We start from the raw sequence: 12,500 nt of genomic DNA, 5'->3' as shown, positions 1-12,500 counted from the left end.
ACTGGTCAGTGTAGCCCACTCCCTCACCCAGTCAGTATAACCCACTCCCTCACCGGTCAGTATATCCCACTCCCTCACCGGTCAGTATAGCCCACTCCCTCACCCAGTCAGTATATCCCACTCCCTCACTGGTCAGTATATCCCAGTCCCTCACTGGTCAGTATATCCCAGTCCCTCACTGGTCAGTACAGCCCACTCCCTCACCGGTCAGTATATCCCAGTCCCTCACCGGTCAGTATATCCCACTCCCTCACCGGTCAGTATAGCCCACTCCCTCACCCAGTCAGTATATCCCACTCCCTCACTGGTCAGTACATCCCACTCCCTCACCGGTCAGTATATCCCACTCCCTCACTGGTCAGTATATCCCACTCCCTCACCGGTCAGTACATCCCACTCCCTCACCGGTCAGTGTAGCCCACTCCCTCACTGGTCAGTGTAGCCCACTCCCTCACTGGTCAGTGTAGCCCACTCCCTCACTGGTCAGTATAACCCACTCCCTCACCGGTCAGTACAGCCCACTCCCTCACTGGTCAGTATATCCCAGTCCCACACTGGTCAGTACAGCCCACTCCCTCACTGGTCAGTGTAGCCCACTCCCTCACTGGTCAGTGTAGCCCACTCCCTCACTGGTCAGTATAACCCACTCCCTCACCCAGTCAGTGTAGCCCACTCCCTCACTGGTCAGTATATCCCAGTCCCTCACTGGTCAGTATATCCCAGTCCCTCACTGGTCAGTATAGCCCACTCCCTCACTGGTCAGTACATCCCACTCCCTCACTGGTCAGTATATCCCACTCCCTCACTGGTCAGTATAGCCCACTCCCTCACTGGTCAGTATAACCCACTCCCTCACTGGTCAGTATATCCCAGTCCATTACTGGTCAGTATATCACCCCCCCCGCCCCCCAAATCAACCACAGACGTGAATACACAAGATGTCTATTTAACAGTTCTGAGAGAGATAGGGAGGGGGTGTCGGGGCTGGAGGGGGTTACAGAGATAGGGAGGGGGTGTCGGGGCTGGAGGGGGTTACAGAGATAGGGAGGGGGTGTCGGGGCTGGAGGGGGTTACAGAGATAGGGAGGGGGGTGTCGGGGCTGGAGGGGGTTACAGAGATAGGGAGGGGGTGCAGGGGCTGGAGGGGGTTACAGAGATAGGGAGGGGGTGTCGGGGCTGGAGGGGGTTACAGAGATAGGGAGGGGGTGTAGGGGCTGGAGGAGGTTACAGAGATAGGGAGGGGGTGTAGGGGCTGGAGGAGGTTACAGAGATAGGGAGGCAGTGTAGGGGGCTGAGGGAGGTTACAGAGATAGTGAAGGGGTGTAGGGGCTGGAGGAGGTTACAGAGATAGGGAGGGGGTGTAGGGGCTGGAGGAGGTTACAGGGATAGGGAGGGGGGTGTAGGGGCTGGTGGGGCTTACAGAGATAGGGAGGGGCGTGTAGGGGCTGGAGGAGGTTACAGAGATAGGGAGGGGATGTAGGGGCTGGAGGAGGTTACAGAGATAGGGAGGGTGTGTGGGGCTGGAGGAGGTTACAGAGATAGGGAGGGGGGGTGTAGGGGGCTGGAGGAGGTTACAAAGATAGGGAGGGGGTGTAGGGGGCTGGAGGAGGTTACAGAGATAGGGAGGGGCTGTAGGGGGCTGGAGGAGGTTACAGAGATAGGGAGGAGGTGTAGGGGGCTGGAGGAGGTTACAGAGATAGGGAGGGGCTGTAGGGGGCTGGAGGAGGTTACAGAGATAGGGAGGGGGTGTAGGGGCTGGAGGAGGTTACAGAGATAGGGAGGGGGGTGTAGGGGGCTGGAGGAGGTTACAGAGATAGGGAGGGGGTGTAGGGGCTGGAGGAGGTTACAGAGATAGGGATGGGGGTGTAGGGGGCTGGAGGAGGTTACAGAGATAGGTAGGGGGTGTAGGGGCTGGAGGAGGTTACAGAGATAGGGAGGGGGTGTAGGGGCTGGAGGAGGTTACAGAGATAGGGAGGGGTTGTAGGGGATTGGAGGATGTGACAGAGATAGGAAGAGGGTGTAGGGGGCTAGAGGAGGTTACAGAGATAGGGAGGGGGGTGTCGGGGCTGGAGGAGGTTACAGAGATGGGGAGGGGTTGTAGGGGCTGGAGGAGGTTACAGAGATAGGGAGGGGGTGTAGGGACTGGAGGAGGTTACAGAGATAGGGAGGGGGGGGTGTAGGGGGCTGGAGGAGGTTACAGAGATAGGGAGGGGGTGTAGGGGCTGGAGGAGGTTACAGAGATAGGGAGGGGGGGGTGTAGGGGGCTGGAGGAGGTTACAGAGATAGGGAGGGGGTGTAGGGGCTGGAGGAGGTTATAGAGATAGGGAGGGGGTGTAGGGGCTGGAGGAGGTTATAGAGATAGGGCAGGGGCTGGAGGAGGTTACAGAGATATCATAGAAATGATATTTGAACGTGGACGCACCTGGTCCCCAGAGAACCTGACACTGCAGCTGGTAAGTGAGGCAGGCTCCGTTATAGCAGTAGGCCTTGGCTTCGTCGCAGCTGTGGCCATTCTTGAGGAAGACATTTGGGGGACAGTAGGGGGAGGATCCGGTGCAGTATTCCGGCAAGTCGCAGTCTCCCAGAGGGGGGCGGCAGAGAGTCGCTGCGCGTTTCAGCTGTGGGAGGGGTCAAAATAATGGCGTCACGCAAACCCTCTTTTGACCTCTGACCTTCGACCCTTTCCCGGGGTGGGAGAGGGTGCAAGTCAAAGTTTTACCACCAGTCTTGCCTTTAATCGATCTCTGGATTCGAATCCCTTCCCCGTCAGGCAACCCCAGCCTATATTCTCGGCCGATGCTCCCCCTATTTGGGGACTGAGGGAGCGCTGCACCGTCTGGGGCCGTCACCTTTCGAGGACGGTATGGAGGTCATAGAGGTTTACAGCATGGAAACAGGCCCTTTGGCCCATCTTGTCCATGCCGCCCCTTTTTTTAAACCACTAAGCTAGTCCCAATTGCCCGCGTTTGGCCCATATCCCTCTATACCCATCGTATCCATGTAACTGTCTAAATGTTTTTTAAAAGACAAAATTGTACCCGCCTCTACTACTGCCTCTGGCAGCTCGTTCCAGACACTCACCACCCTCTGTGTGAAAAAATTGCCCCTCTGGACATTTTTGTATCTCTCACCTTAAACCTATGCCCTCTAGTTTTAGACTCCCCTACCTTTGGGAAAAGATATTGACTATCCAGCTGATCTGTACCCCTCATTATTTTATAGACCTCTATAAGATCACCCCTCAGCCTCCTACGCTCCAGAGAAAAAAGTCCCAGTCTATCCAGCCTCTCCTTATAACTCAAACCATCAAGTCCCGGTAGCATCCTCGTAAATCTCTTCTGCACTCTTTCTAGTTTAATAATATCCTTTCTATAATAGGGTGACCAGAACTGTACACAGTATTCCAAGTGTGGCCTTACCAATGTCTTGTACAACTTCAACAAGACGTCCCAACTCCTGTATTCAATGTTCTGACCGATGAAACCAAGCATGCCGAATGCCTTCTTCACCACTCTGTCCACCTGTGACTCCACTTTCAAGGAGCTATGAACCTGTACCCCTAGATCTCTTTGTTCTGTAACTCTCCCCCAACGCCCGACCATTAACTGAGTAAGTCCTGCCCTGGTTCGATCTACCCAAATGCATCACCTCGCATTACCCGACCTCCCTCAGCTAACAGCACTACCCCACGTCCTCCCTCAGTTACCATGCTCACCCCCACCCCCTCTGAGTTACCATGGTTACGCTCCTCCCTCCCCCCACCCAGTATCTTTATCCAAGGGTCCCCTCTCAAGTTGGGTCAGAGGGCTACAGAAGCAAAGCAATGGCAATTTTCATATGGTAAGAAGTTTAACAACACCAGGTTAAAGTCCAACAGGTTTATTTGGTAGCAAAAGCTACACAAGCTTTCGGAGCCTTAAGCCCCTTTTCATATGGACCAATCACAGAAATATACAGCATGGAAACAGGCCCTTCGGCCTATCTCCTCCATGCCGACCAGGTTTCCCCAAACTGAACTAGTCCCATTTGCCTGCGTTTGGCTCGTATCCCTCTAAACCTTTCCCCATCCATGTACCTGTCCAAATGTCTTTTAAATGTTGTCATTGTAGCCGCCTCTACCACACCCTCTGGCAGCTCATTCCACAGAACTTCAAGTTTTTAGGTGTCCAGATCACCAACAACCTGTCCTGGTCCCCCCCATGCCGACACTATAGTTAAGAAAGTCCCACCAACGCCTCTACTTTCTCAGAAGACTAAGGAAATTTGGCATGTCCGCTACGACTCTCACCAACTTTTACAGATGCACCATAGAAAGCATTCTTTCTGGTTGTATCACAGCTTGTTAAGGCTCCTGCTCTGCCCAAGACCGCAAGAAACTACAAAGGGTCGTGAATGTAGCCCAATCTATCACGCAAACCAGCCTCCCATCCATCCACCCCGTCTACACTTCCCGCTGCCTCAGGAAAAGCAGCCGGCACAATCAAGGACCCCCCACGTACCCCGGACATTCTCTCTTCCACCTTCTTCCGTCGGGAAAAAGATGCAAAAGTCTGAGGTCACGTACCGACCGACTCAAGAACAGCTTCTTCCCTGCTGCCGTCAGACTTTTGAATGGACCTACCTCGCATTAAGTTGATCTTTCTCTACACCCTAGCTATGACTGTAACACTACATTCTGCACCCTCTCCTTTCCTTCTCCCCTATGTACTCTATGAACGGTATGCTTTGTCTGTGTAGCGCGCAAGAAACAATACTTTTCACCGTATCCCAATAAATGTGACAATAATAAATCAAATCAATGTACTCTATGAACGGTATGCTTTGTCTGTACAGTGCGCAAGAAACAATACTTTTCACTGTCTCCCAATACATGTGACAATAATAAATCAAATCTAAAATATGTACCACCTTCTGTGTAAAACATTTGCCCCTTGGGTCCCCATTCCCCTCTCACCTTCAACCCCTGCCCTCTAGTTTTGGACTCCCCCCCCCCCCCCCTCCTACCCTGGGGAAAAAGACCTTGTCTATTCACTTCATCTGTGCCCCTCATGATTTTATAGACCTCTATATGGTCGCACCCCCCTCATCCTCCGACGCTCCAGGGAACAAAGTCCCACCTATCCAGCCTCTTCTTAGAATTCAAACCTTCCGGTCCTATTAGAAATCATAGAAGAAATCATAGAAACCCTACAGTGCAGAAGGAGGCCATTCGGCCCATCGAGTCTGCACCGACCACAATCCCACCCAGGCCCTACCCCCCCATATTTTACCCGCTAATCCCTCTAACCTACGCATCTCAGGACTCTAAGGGGCAATTTATTTTAACCTGGCCAATCAACCTAACCCGCACATCTTTGGGACTGTGGGAGGAAACCGGAGCACCCGGAGGAAACCCACGCAGACACGAGGAGAATGTGCAGACTCCACACAGACAGTGACCCGAGCCCGGGAATCGAACCCGGGACCCTGGAGCTGTGAAGCAGCAGTGCTAACCACTGTGCTACCGTGCCGCCCCGGTTAACATCCCTGTGAATCTTTTCTCCCCCCCCTTTCCAGGTTAATAACATCCTTCCTATGGCAGGGCGACCAGAATTGTCCACAGTGCTTCAAATGTGGCTGCATCAATGTCTTGTGCCGTTGTAACTAACGTCCCAACTCCTGTTCTCAATGCACTGACCGAGGGAGGCAACTGTGCCCAAAGCCTTAACATAAGAACATAAGAACTAGGAGCAGGAGTAGGCCATCTGGCCCCTGCTCCGCCATTCAATAAGATCATGGCTGATCTTTTCATGGACTCAGCTCCACTTACCCGCCCGCTCACCTTAATTCCTTCACTGTTCCAAAATCTATCTATCCTTGCCTTAAAAACATTCAGTGAGGTAGCCTCAACTGGGCAGGGAATTCCACAGATTCACAACCCTTTTGTGTGAAGAAGTTCCTCCTCAACTCAGTCCTAAATCTGCTCCCCCTTATTGTGAGGCCATGCCCCCTAGTTCCAGTTTCACCCGCCAGTGGAAACAACCTCCCTACTTCTATCTTGCTGCGACTGTACAAGGCACTGGTGAGGCCGCAGCTGGAATACTGTGTGCAGTTTTGGTCCCCTTATTTGCAGAAGGATATATTGGCCTTGGAGGGAGTGCAGAGAAGGTTCACCAGGTTGATACCGGAGATGAGGGGTGTGGCTTATGAGGAGAGATTAAACAGATTGGGTCTGTACTCGTTGGGAGTTTAGAAGGATGAGGGGTGATCTTATAGAGACATTTTTTTTTTATATACTTTTCCAATTCAATCAAATCAAATCCAATTCAGAGTCTCAACAAGTTGGGACATTTCAGATCCAGGCTGACAAGACAGGGTGAGCGACCAAACCACCCGGTCCTGGGCCCGATCTACATGAGCCAAGCTGATTGGAGAAGGGGGAGGTTCCTCCTCCAAGACTTGGGCTCATTTGCATCTTAGCCAAAAGGCCGAGATGCCGCTTTAAAAAATTGCTTCATATGAAACATATGAAGATTCAATGTAACCCAATGACCTCAACCAAGTGCAGCATCCTCTCCATACTACACTTGATCTTAGCCAAAAGGCCGAGAAGCGATAATGAAGGGGCTGGATAGGGTAGAGGTGGAGAGATTCTTTCCACTTAGAAGGGAAACCAGAACTAGAGGGCACAGCCTCAAAATAAGGGGGGGTCGGTTCAGAACAGAGTTGAGGGGGAACTTCTTCTCTCAGAGGGTAGTGAATCTCTGGAATTCTCTGCCCATTGAAGTGGTGGAGGCTTCCTCGTTGAATATGTTTAAATCACGGGTAGATAGATTTCTGATCGATAAGGGAATTAGGGGATATGGGGAGCAGGCGGGTAAGTGGAACTGATTCGCTTCAGATCAGCCATGGTCTTGTTGAATGGCGGGGCAGGCTCGAAGGGCCAGATGGCCTACTCCTGCTCCTATTTCTTATCTTATCTATTCACTTCATAATCTTATATGTTTCCATAAGATCTCCCCTCATTCTTCTGAATTCCAATGAGTATAGCCCCAGTCTACTCAGTCTCTCCTCATAAGCCAACCCTCTCAACTCCGGAATCAACCGAGTGAATCTCCTCTGCACCCCCTCCAGTGCCAGTATATCCTTTCTCAAGTAAGGAGACCAAAACTGTACACAGTTCACCTCCTTCACCATCCTGTCTACCTGTGACGGAGCTATGCACCTGAACCTCTGGGTCCCTCTTGCATTAGGGTGAGTGTTAGTCCTGATCCAATAGCGGGGGGGGCAACAGGTTTGGGGGGCTGAATGGACCCCCTCCTGTTCCGCTAAGTAGTGGAATGAAAAACAACTGGTATAAATTAATCTCACAACACCAGGTTAAAGTCCAACAGGTTTATTTGGTAGCAAAAACCACAAGCTTTCTGAGCGCTGCTCCTTCATCAGGTGAGTGGGAATTCTGTTCACAAACATAGAAACATAGAAAAACTACAGCACAAAGAGGCCCTTCGGCCCACAAGTTGTGCTGAACACATCCCTACCTTCTAGACCTACCTATAACCCTCCATCCTATTACGCTCCATGTACTCATCCAGGAGTCTCTTAAAAGACCCTATTGAGTTCGCCTCCACCACCACTGACGGCAGCCAATTCCACTCGCCCACCACCCTCTGTGTGAAAGACTTACCCCTAACATCTCCCCTGTACCTACCCCCCAGCACCTTAAACCTGTGTCCTCTCGTAGCAGACATTTCCACCCTGGGAAAAAGCCTCTCTGAGAGTCCACCCGATCTATGCCTCTCAACATCTTATACACCTCTATTAGGTCTCCTCTCATCCTTCGTCTCTCCAAGGAGAAAAGACCGAGCTCCCTCAGCCTCATAAGGCATGCCACTCAATCCAGGCAACATCCTTGTAAATCTCCTCTGCACCCTTTCAATCTTTTCCACATCCTTCCTATAGTGAGGCGACCAGAACTGAGCACAGTACTCCAAGTGGGGTCTGACGAGGGTCTTATATAGCGGCATCATTATCCCCGGACTCCTAAACTCAATCCCTCAATTGATAAAGGCCAGCACACCATACGCCTTCTTAACCACCTCCTCCACCTGCGGGGCCGATTTTAAAGTCCTATGGACCCGGACCCCAAGGTCCTTCTGATCCTCTACAGTACTAAGAGTCTTTCCCTTTATATTGTACTCCTTCATTCCATTTGTCCTACCAAAATGGACCACCACGCATTTATCTGGGTTGAAGTCCATCTGCCACTTCTCCACCCAGTCTTGCATCCTATCTATGTCCCTCTGTAACTTCTGACATCCCTCCAGACTATCCACAACCCCACCAACCTTCGTGTCGTCGGCAAACTTACCAACCCATCCCTCCACTTCCTCATCCAGGTCATTTATAAAAATGACAAACAGCAAGGGTCCCAGAACAGATCCCTGGGGCACACCACTGGTGACCGACCTCCATTTAGAAAAAGACCCATCTATACCCACTCTCTGCCTCCTTTGGGCAAACACAGTAAGAAGTTTAACAACACCAGGTTAAAGTCCAACAGGTTTATTTGGTAGCAAAAGCCACACAAGCTTTCGGAGCTCTAAGCCCCTTCTTCAGGTGAATGGGAATTCTGTTCACAAACAGAGCATATAAAGACATAAACTCAATTTACATGAATAATGGTTGGAATGTGAATACTTACAACTAATCCAGTCTTTAAGAAACAAAACAACATGAGTGGAGAGAGCATCAAGACAGGCTAAAAAGATGTGTATTGTTTCACTGGCTGTCTTGTCTGGAGACAATACACATCTTTTTAGCCTGTCTTGATGCTCTCTCCACTCATGTTGTTTTGTTTCTTAAAGACTTGATTAGTTGTAAGTATTCGCATTCCAACCATTATTCATGTAAATTGAGTTTGTGTCTTTATATGCTCTGTTTGTGAACAGAATTCCCACTCACCTGAAGAAGGGGCTTGCAGCTCCGAAAGCTTGTGTGGCTTTTGCTACCAAATAAACCTGTTGGACTTTAACCTGGTGTTGTTAAACTTCTTACTGTGTTTACCCCAGTCCAACGCCGGCATCTCCACATCATGACTTCCTTTGGGCAAGCCAGTTCTTGATCCACCGGGCAGTAGCCCCTTGGATCCCATGCCCTCTCACTTTTTCTAGAAGCCTTGCATGGGGGACCTTATCGAACGCCTTGCTCGAATCCATATAAACCACATCTACCGCCTTCCCTTCGTCAATGTGTTTAGTCACATTTTCGAAGAACTCCACCAGGCTCGTAAGGCACGACCTGCCCTTGACAAAGCCATGCTGAGTATTCTTGAGCATACTAAACCTCTCTAAATGCTCATATATCCTGTCCCTCAGGATCTTCTCCATCAGCTTGCCAACCACTGAGGTTAGACTCACCGGTCGGTAATTACCTGGGCTATCCCTATTCCCCTTCTTGAAAATAGGAACCACATCCGCAATCCTCCAATCCTCCAGAACCTCTCCCGTCTCCATCGACGACGCAAAGATCATCACCAGAGGCTCTGCAATCTCTTCCCTCGCCTCCCACAGTAACCTGGGTTACATCCCATCCGGACCCGACAGGGCATATAAAGACACAAACTCAATTTACAAAATAATGGTTGGAATGTGAATCTTTACAGGTAATCAAGTCTTAAAGGTACAGACAATGTGAGTGGAGAGAGGGTTAAGCACAGGTTAAAGAGATGCGTATTGTCTCCAGACAGGACAGTTCGTGAGATTTTGCAAGCCCAGGCAAGTCGTGGGGGTTACAGATAGTGTGACATGAACCCAAGATCCCGGTTGAGGCCGTCCTCGTGTGTGCGGAACTTGGCTATCAGTTTCTGCTCAGCGATTCTGCGCTGTGTGTCGTGAAGGCTGGTGAAGGTGAATGAACACCGCTCGACAATCACCAGGCAAGACTGTTCTCTTCCTGTTGGGGAACACTTCAGCGGTCACGGGCATTCGGCCTCTGATCTTCGGGTGAGCGTTCTCCAAGGCGGCCTTCACGACACACAGCGCAGAGTCGCTGAGCAGAGACTGATAGCCAAGTTCCGGACACATGAGGACGGCCTCAACCGGGATCTTGGGTTCATGTCACACTATCTGTAACCCCCACGACTTGCCTGGGCTTGCAAAATCTCACTAACTGTCCTGGCTTGAGACATCTCTTTAACCTGTGCTTAACCCTCTCTCCACTCACATTGTCTGTACCTTTAAGACTTGATGACCTGTAAAGACTCGCATTCCAACCATTATTTTATAAATTGAGTTTGTGTCTTTATATGCCCTGTTTGTGAACACAACTCCCACTCAACTGATGAAGGAGCAGTGCTCTGAAAGCTAGTAGCTTGTGCTACCAAATAAACCTGTTGGACTTTAACCTGGTGTTGTGAGACTTCTTACTGTGTTTACCCCAGTCTAAAATTAACCCCACATTGCCCAGCTTGCTCAAGATACAGAGTGGTCAAATGATGGATTAGATCATAGAATCCCGAAAGTGCAGGAGGAGGCCATTCGGCCCATTGAGTCTGCCCCGTCTCCCCAACAGAGCATCTTACCCCGGCTCCAACCCGGTAACCCCATGTATTTACCCCTCTAATTCTCCCCTAACCCACGCAACTTGGGACACATCCTGCTACAGAGGGAGCGCAGCAAAGGTTTATCAGGTCGATGGAGTGTGAGGTTCTGCACTTTGGAAGTAGGAATGGAGGCATAGACTATTTTCTAAATGGGAAAGGCTTTGGAAATCAGAAGCACAAAGGGACTTGGGAGTCATTATTCACGATTCTCTTAAGGTTAACGTGCAGGTTCAGTCGGCAGTTAGGAAGGCAAATGCAAGGTTAGCATTCATGTCGAGAGGGCTAGAATACAGGAGCAGGGATGTACTTCTGAGGCTGTATTAGGCTCTGGTCAGACCCTAGTTGGAGTATTGGGAGCAGTTTTGGGCCCCGTATCTAAGGAAGGATGTGCCGGGCCTTGGAAAGGGTCCAGAGGAGGTTCACAAGAATGATCCCTGGAATGAAGAGCTTGTCGTATGAGGAACGGTTGAGGACTCTGGGTCTGTACTCGTTGGAGTTTAGAAGGATGAGGGGGGATCTTATTGAAACTTACAGGATACTGCGAGGCCTGGATAGAGTGGACGTGGAGAGGATGTTTCCACTAGTGGGAAAAACTAGAACCAGAGGGAACACAGCCTCAGGCTAAAGGGACGATCCTTTAAAATAGAGATGAGGAGGAATTTCTTCAGCCAGAGAGTGGTGAATCTGTGGAACTCTTTGCCGCAGAAGGCTGTGGAGGCCGGGTCATTGAGTGTCTTTAAGACAGAGATAGATAGGTTCTTGATTAATAAGGGGATCAGGGGTTATGGGGAAAAGGCAGGAGAATGGGGATGAGAAAAATATCAGCCATGATTGAATGGCGGAGCAGACTCGATGGGCCGAGTGGCCTCATTCTGCTCCTATGTCTTACGGTCTTGTGATTCCTGGGATGGCGGGTCTGTCATACGAGGAGAGACTGAGTCGGTTAGGATTATATTCACTGGGGTTTAGAAGAGTGAGAGGGGATCTCATAGAAACTTATAAAATTCTAACAGGGTAGATTCAGAAAGAATGTTCCCGATGGTGGGGGGAGTCCAGAACTAGGGGGTCAGAGTTTGAGGATAAGGGGTAAACCTTTTAGGACTGAGGTGAGGAGAAATTTCTTCACCCAGAGGGTGGTGAATGTGTGGAATTCACTCCCACAGAAAGTAGCTGAGGCCAAAATGTTGTGTGATTTCAAGAAGGAATTAGATATAGCTCTTGGGGCTAAAGGGATGGAGGGACATGGGGGGGGATCTGGATATTGGATTCGATGATCAGCCATGATCGTAATGAATGGCGGAGCAGGCTGGAAGGGCCGAATGGCCTCTTCCTGCTTCTAGCTTCTGTGTTTCTATGTATGACTCTAAGGGGCAATTTAGCATGGCCAATCCACCTAACCTGCACATCTTTGGACACTAAGGGGCAATTTAGCATGGCCAATCCACCTAACCTGCACATCTTTGGACACTAAGGGGCAATTTAGCATGGCCAATCCACCTAACCTGCACATCTTTGGACACTAAGGGACAATTTAGCACGGCCAATCCACCTAACCTGCACATCTTTGGACACAAAGGGGCAATTTAGCACGGCCAATCCACCTAACCTGCACATCTTTGGACACTAAGGGGCAATTTAGCATGGCCAATCCACCTAACCCTCACATCTTTGGACACTAAGGGGCAATTTAGCATGTACCCTTGACTGCGGCCCTCCTGTCAACTCTGTGGATGTGCCCCCCCCGTTCCCCCCAACCCCCACCAGACGCAAGGCCCAGAATCGAGCCCGCATCCGCGCGGAATGACGGACTCGTACCTTGCAGTTGGCGCAGCAGGCACCTTCCGAGGAACATTCTGCCCCCAGGACCAGCTTGCAACTGGTGGCATTGCAACAGGGGTCGTCACACTCCTGACACGGGA

At 50.6% G+C, this 12,500-nt stretch overlaps 1 protein-coding gene and 1 non-coding gene across 6 annotated transcripts in view; both read right to left on the bottom strand.

Annotated features, from left to right (window-relative positions):
- adam15 (ADAM metallopeptidase domain 15) overlaps positions 1 to 12,500 on the bottom strand; it is a 107,556-nt gene that overhangs the window by 32,361 nt on the left and 62,695 nt on the right. For all 5 annotated transcript variants that reach the window (XM_078204976.1, XM_078204980.1, XM_078204981.1 and 2 more), the window contains exons 13-14: positions 12,397 to 12,489; positions 2,422 to 2,617 (exon numbers count right to left, since the gene is read on the bottom strand). In XM_078204976.1, the coding sequence (XP_078061102.1) occupies positions 2,422 to 2,617; positions 12,397 to 12,489 (289 nt within the window). The remainder of the gene's footprint in view (positions 1 to 2,421; positions 2,618 to 12,396; positions 12,490 to 12,500) is intronic.
- Positions 6,400 to 6,595, bottom strand: LOC144486964 (U2 spliceosomal RNA). Its single transcript, XR_013496357.1, has one exon. It is a non-coding gene; the product is annotated as a U2 spliceosomal RNA (small nuclear RNA).

The sequence above is a fragment of the Mustelus asterias genome, unplaced genomic scaffold (genome assembly GCF_964213995.1).
Source record: "Mustelus asterias unplaced genomic scaffold, sMusAst1.hap1.1 HAP1_SCAFFOLD_538, whole genome shotgun sequence".
NCBI lineage: Eukaryota > Metazoa > Chordata > Chondrichthyes > Carcharhiniformes > Triakidae > Mustelus > Mustelus asterias.
Note: the sequence above shows the minus strand (reverse complement) of the source record. Positions and strands in the feature narration are given on the sequence as shown.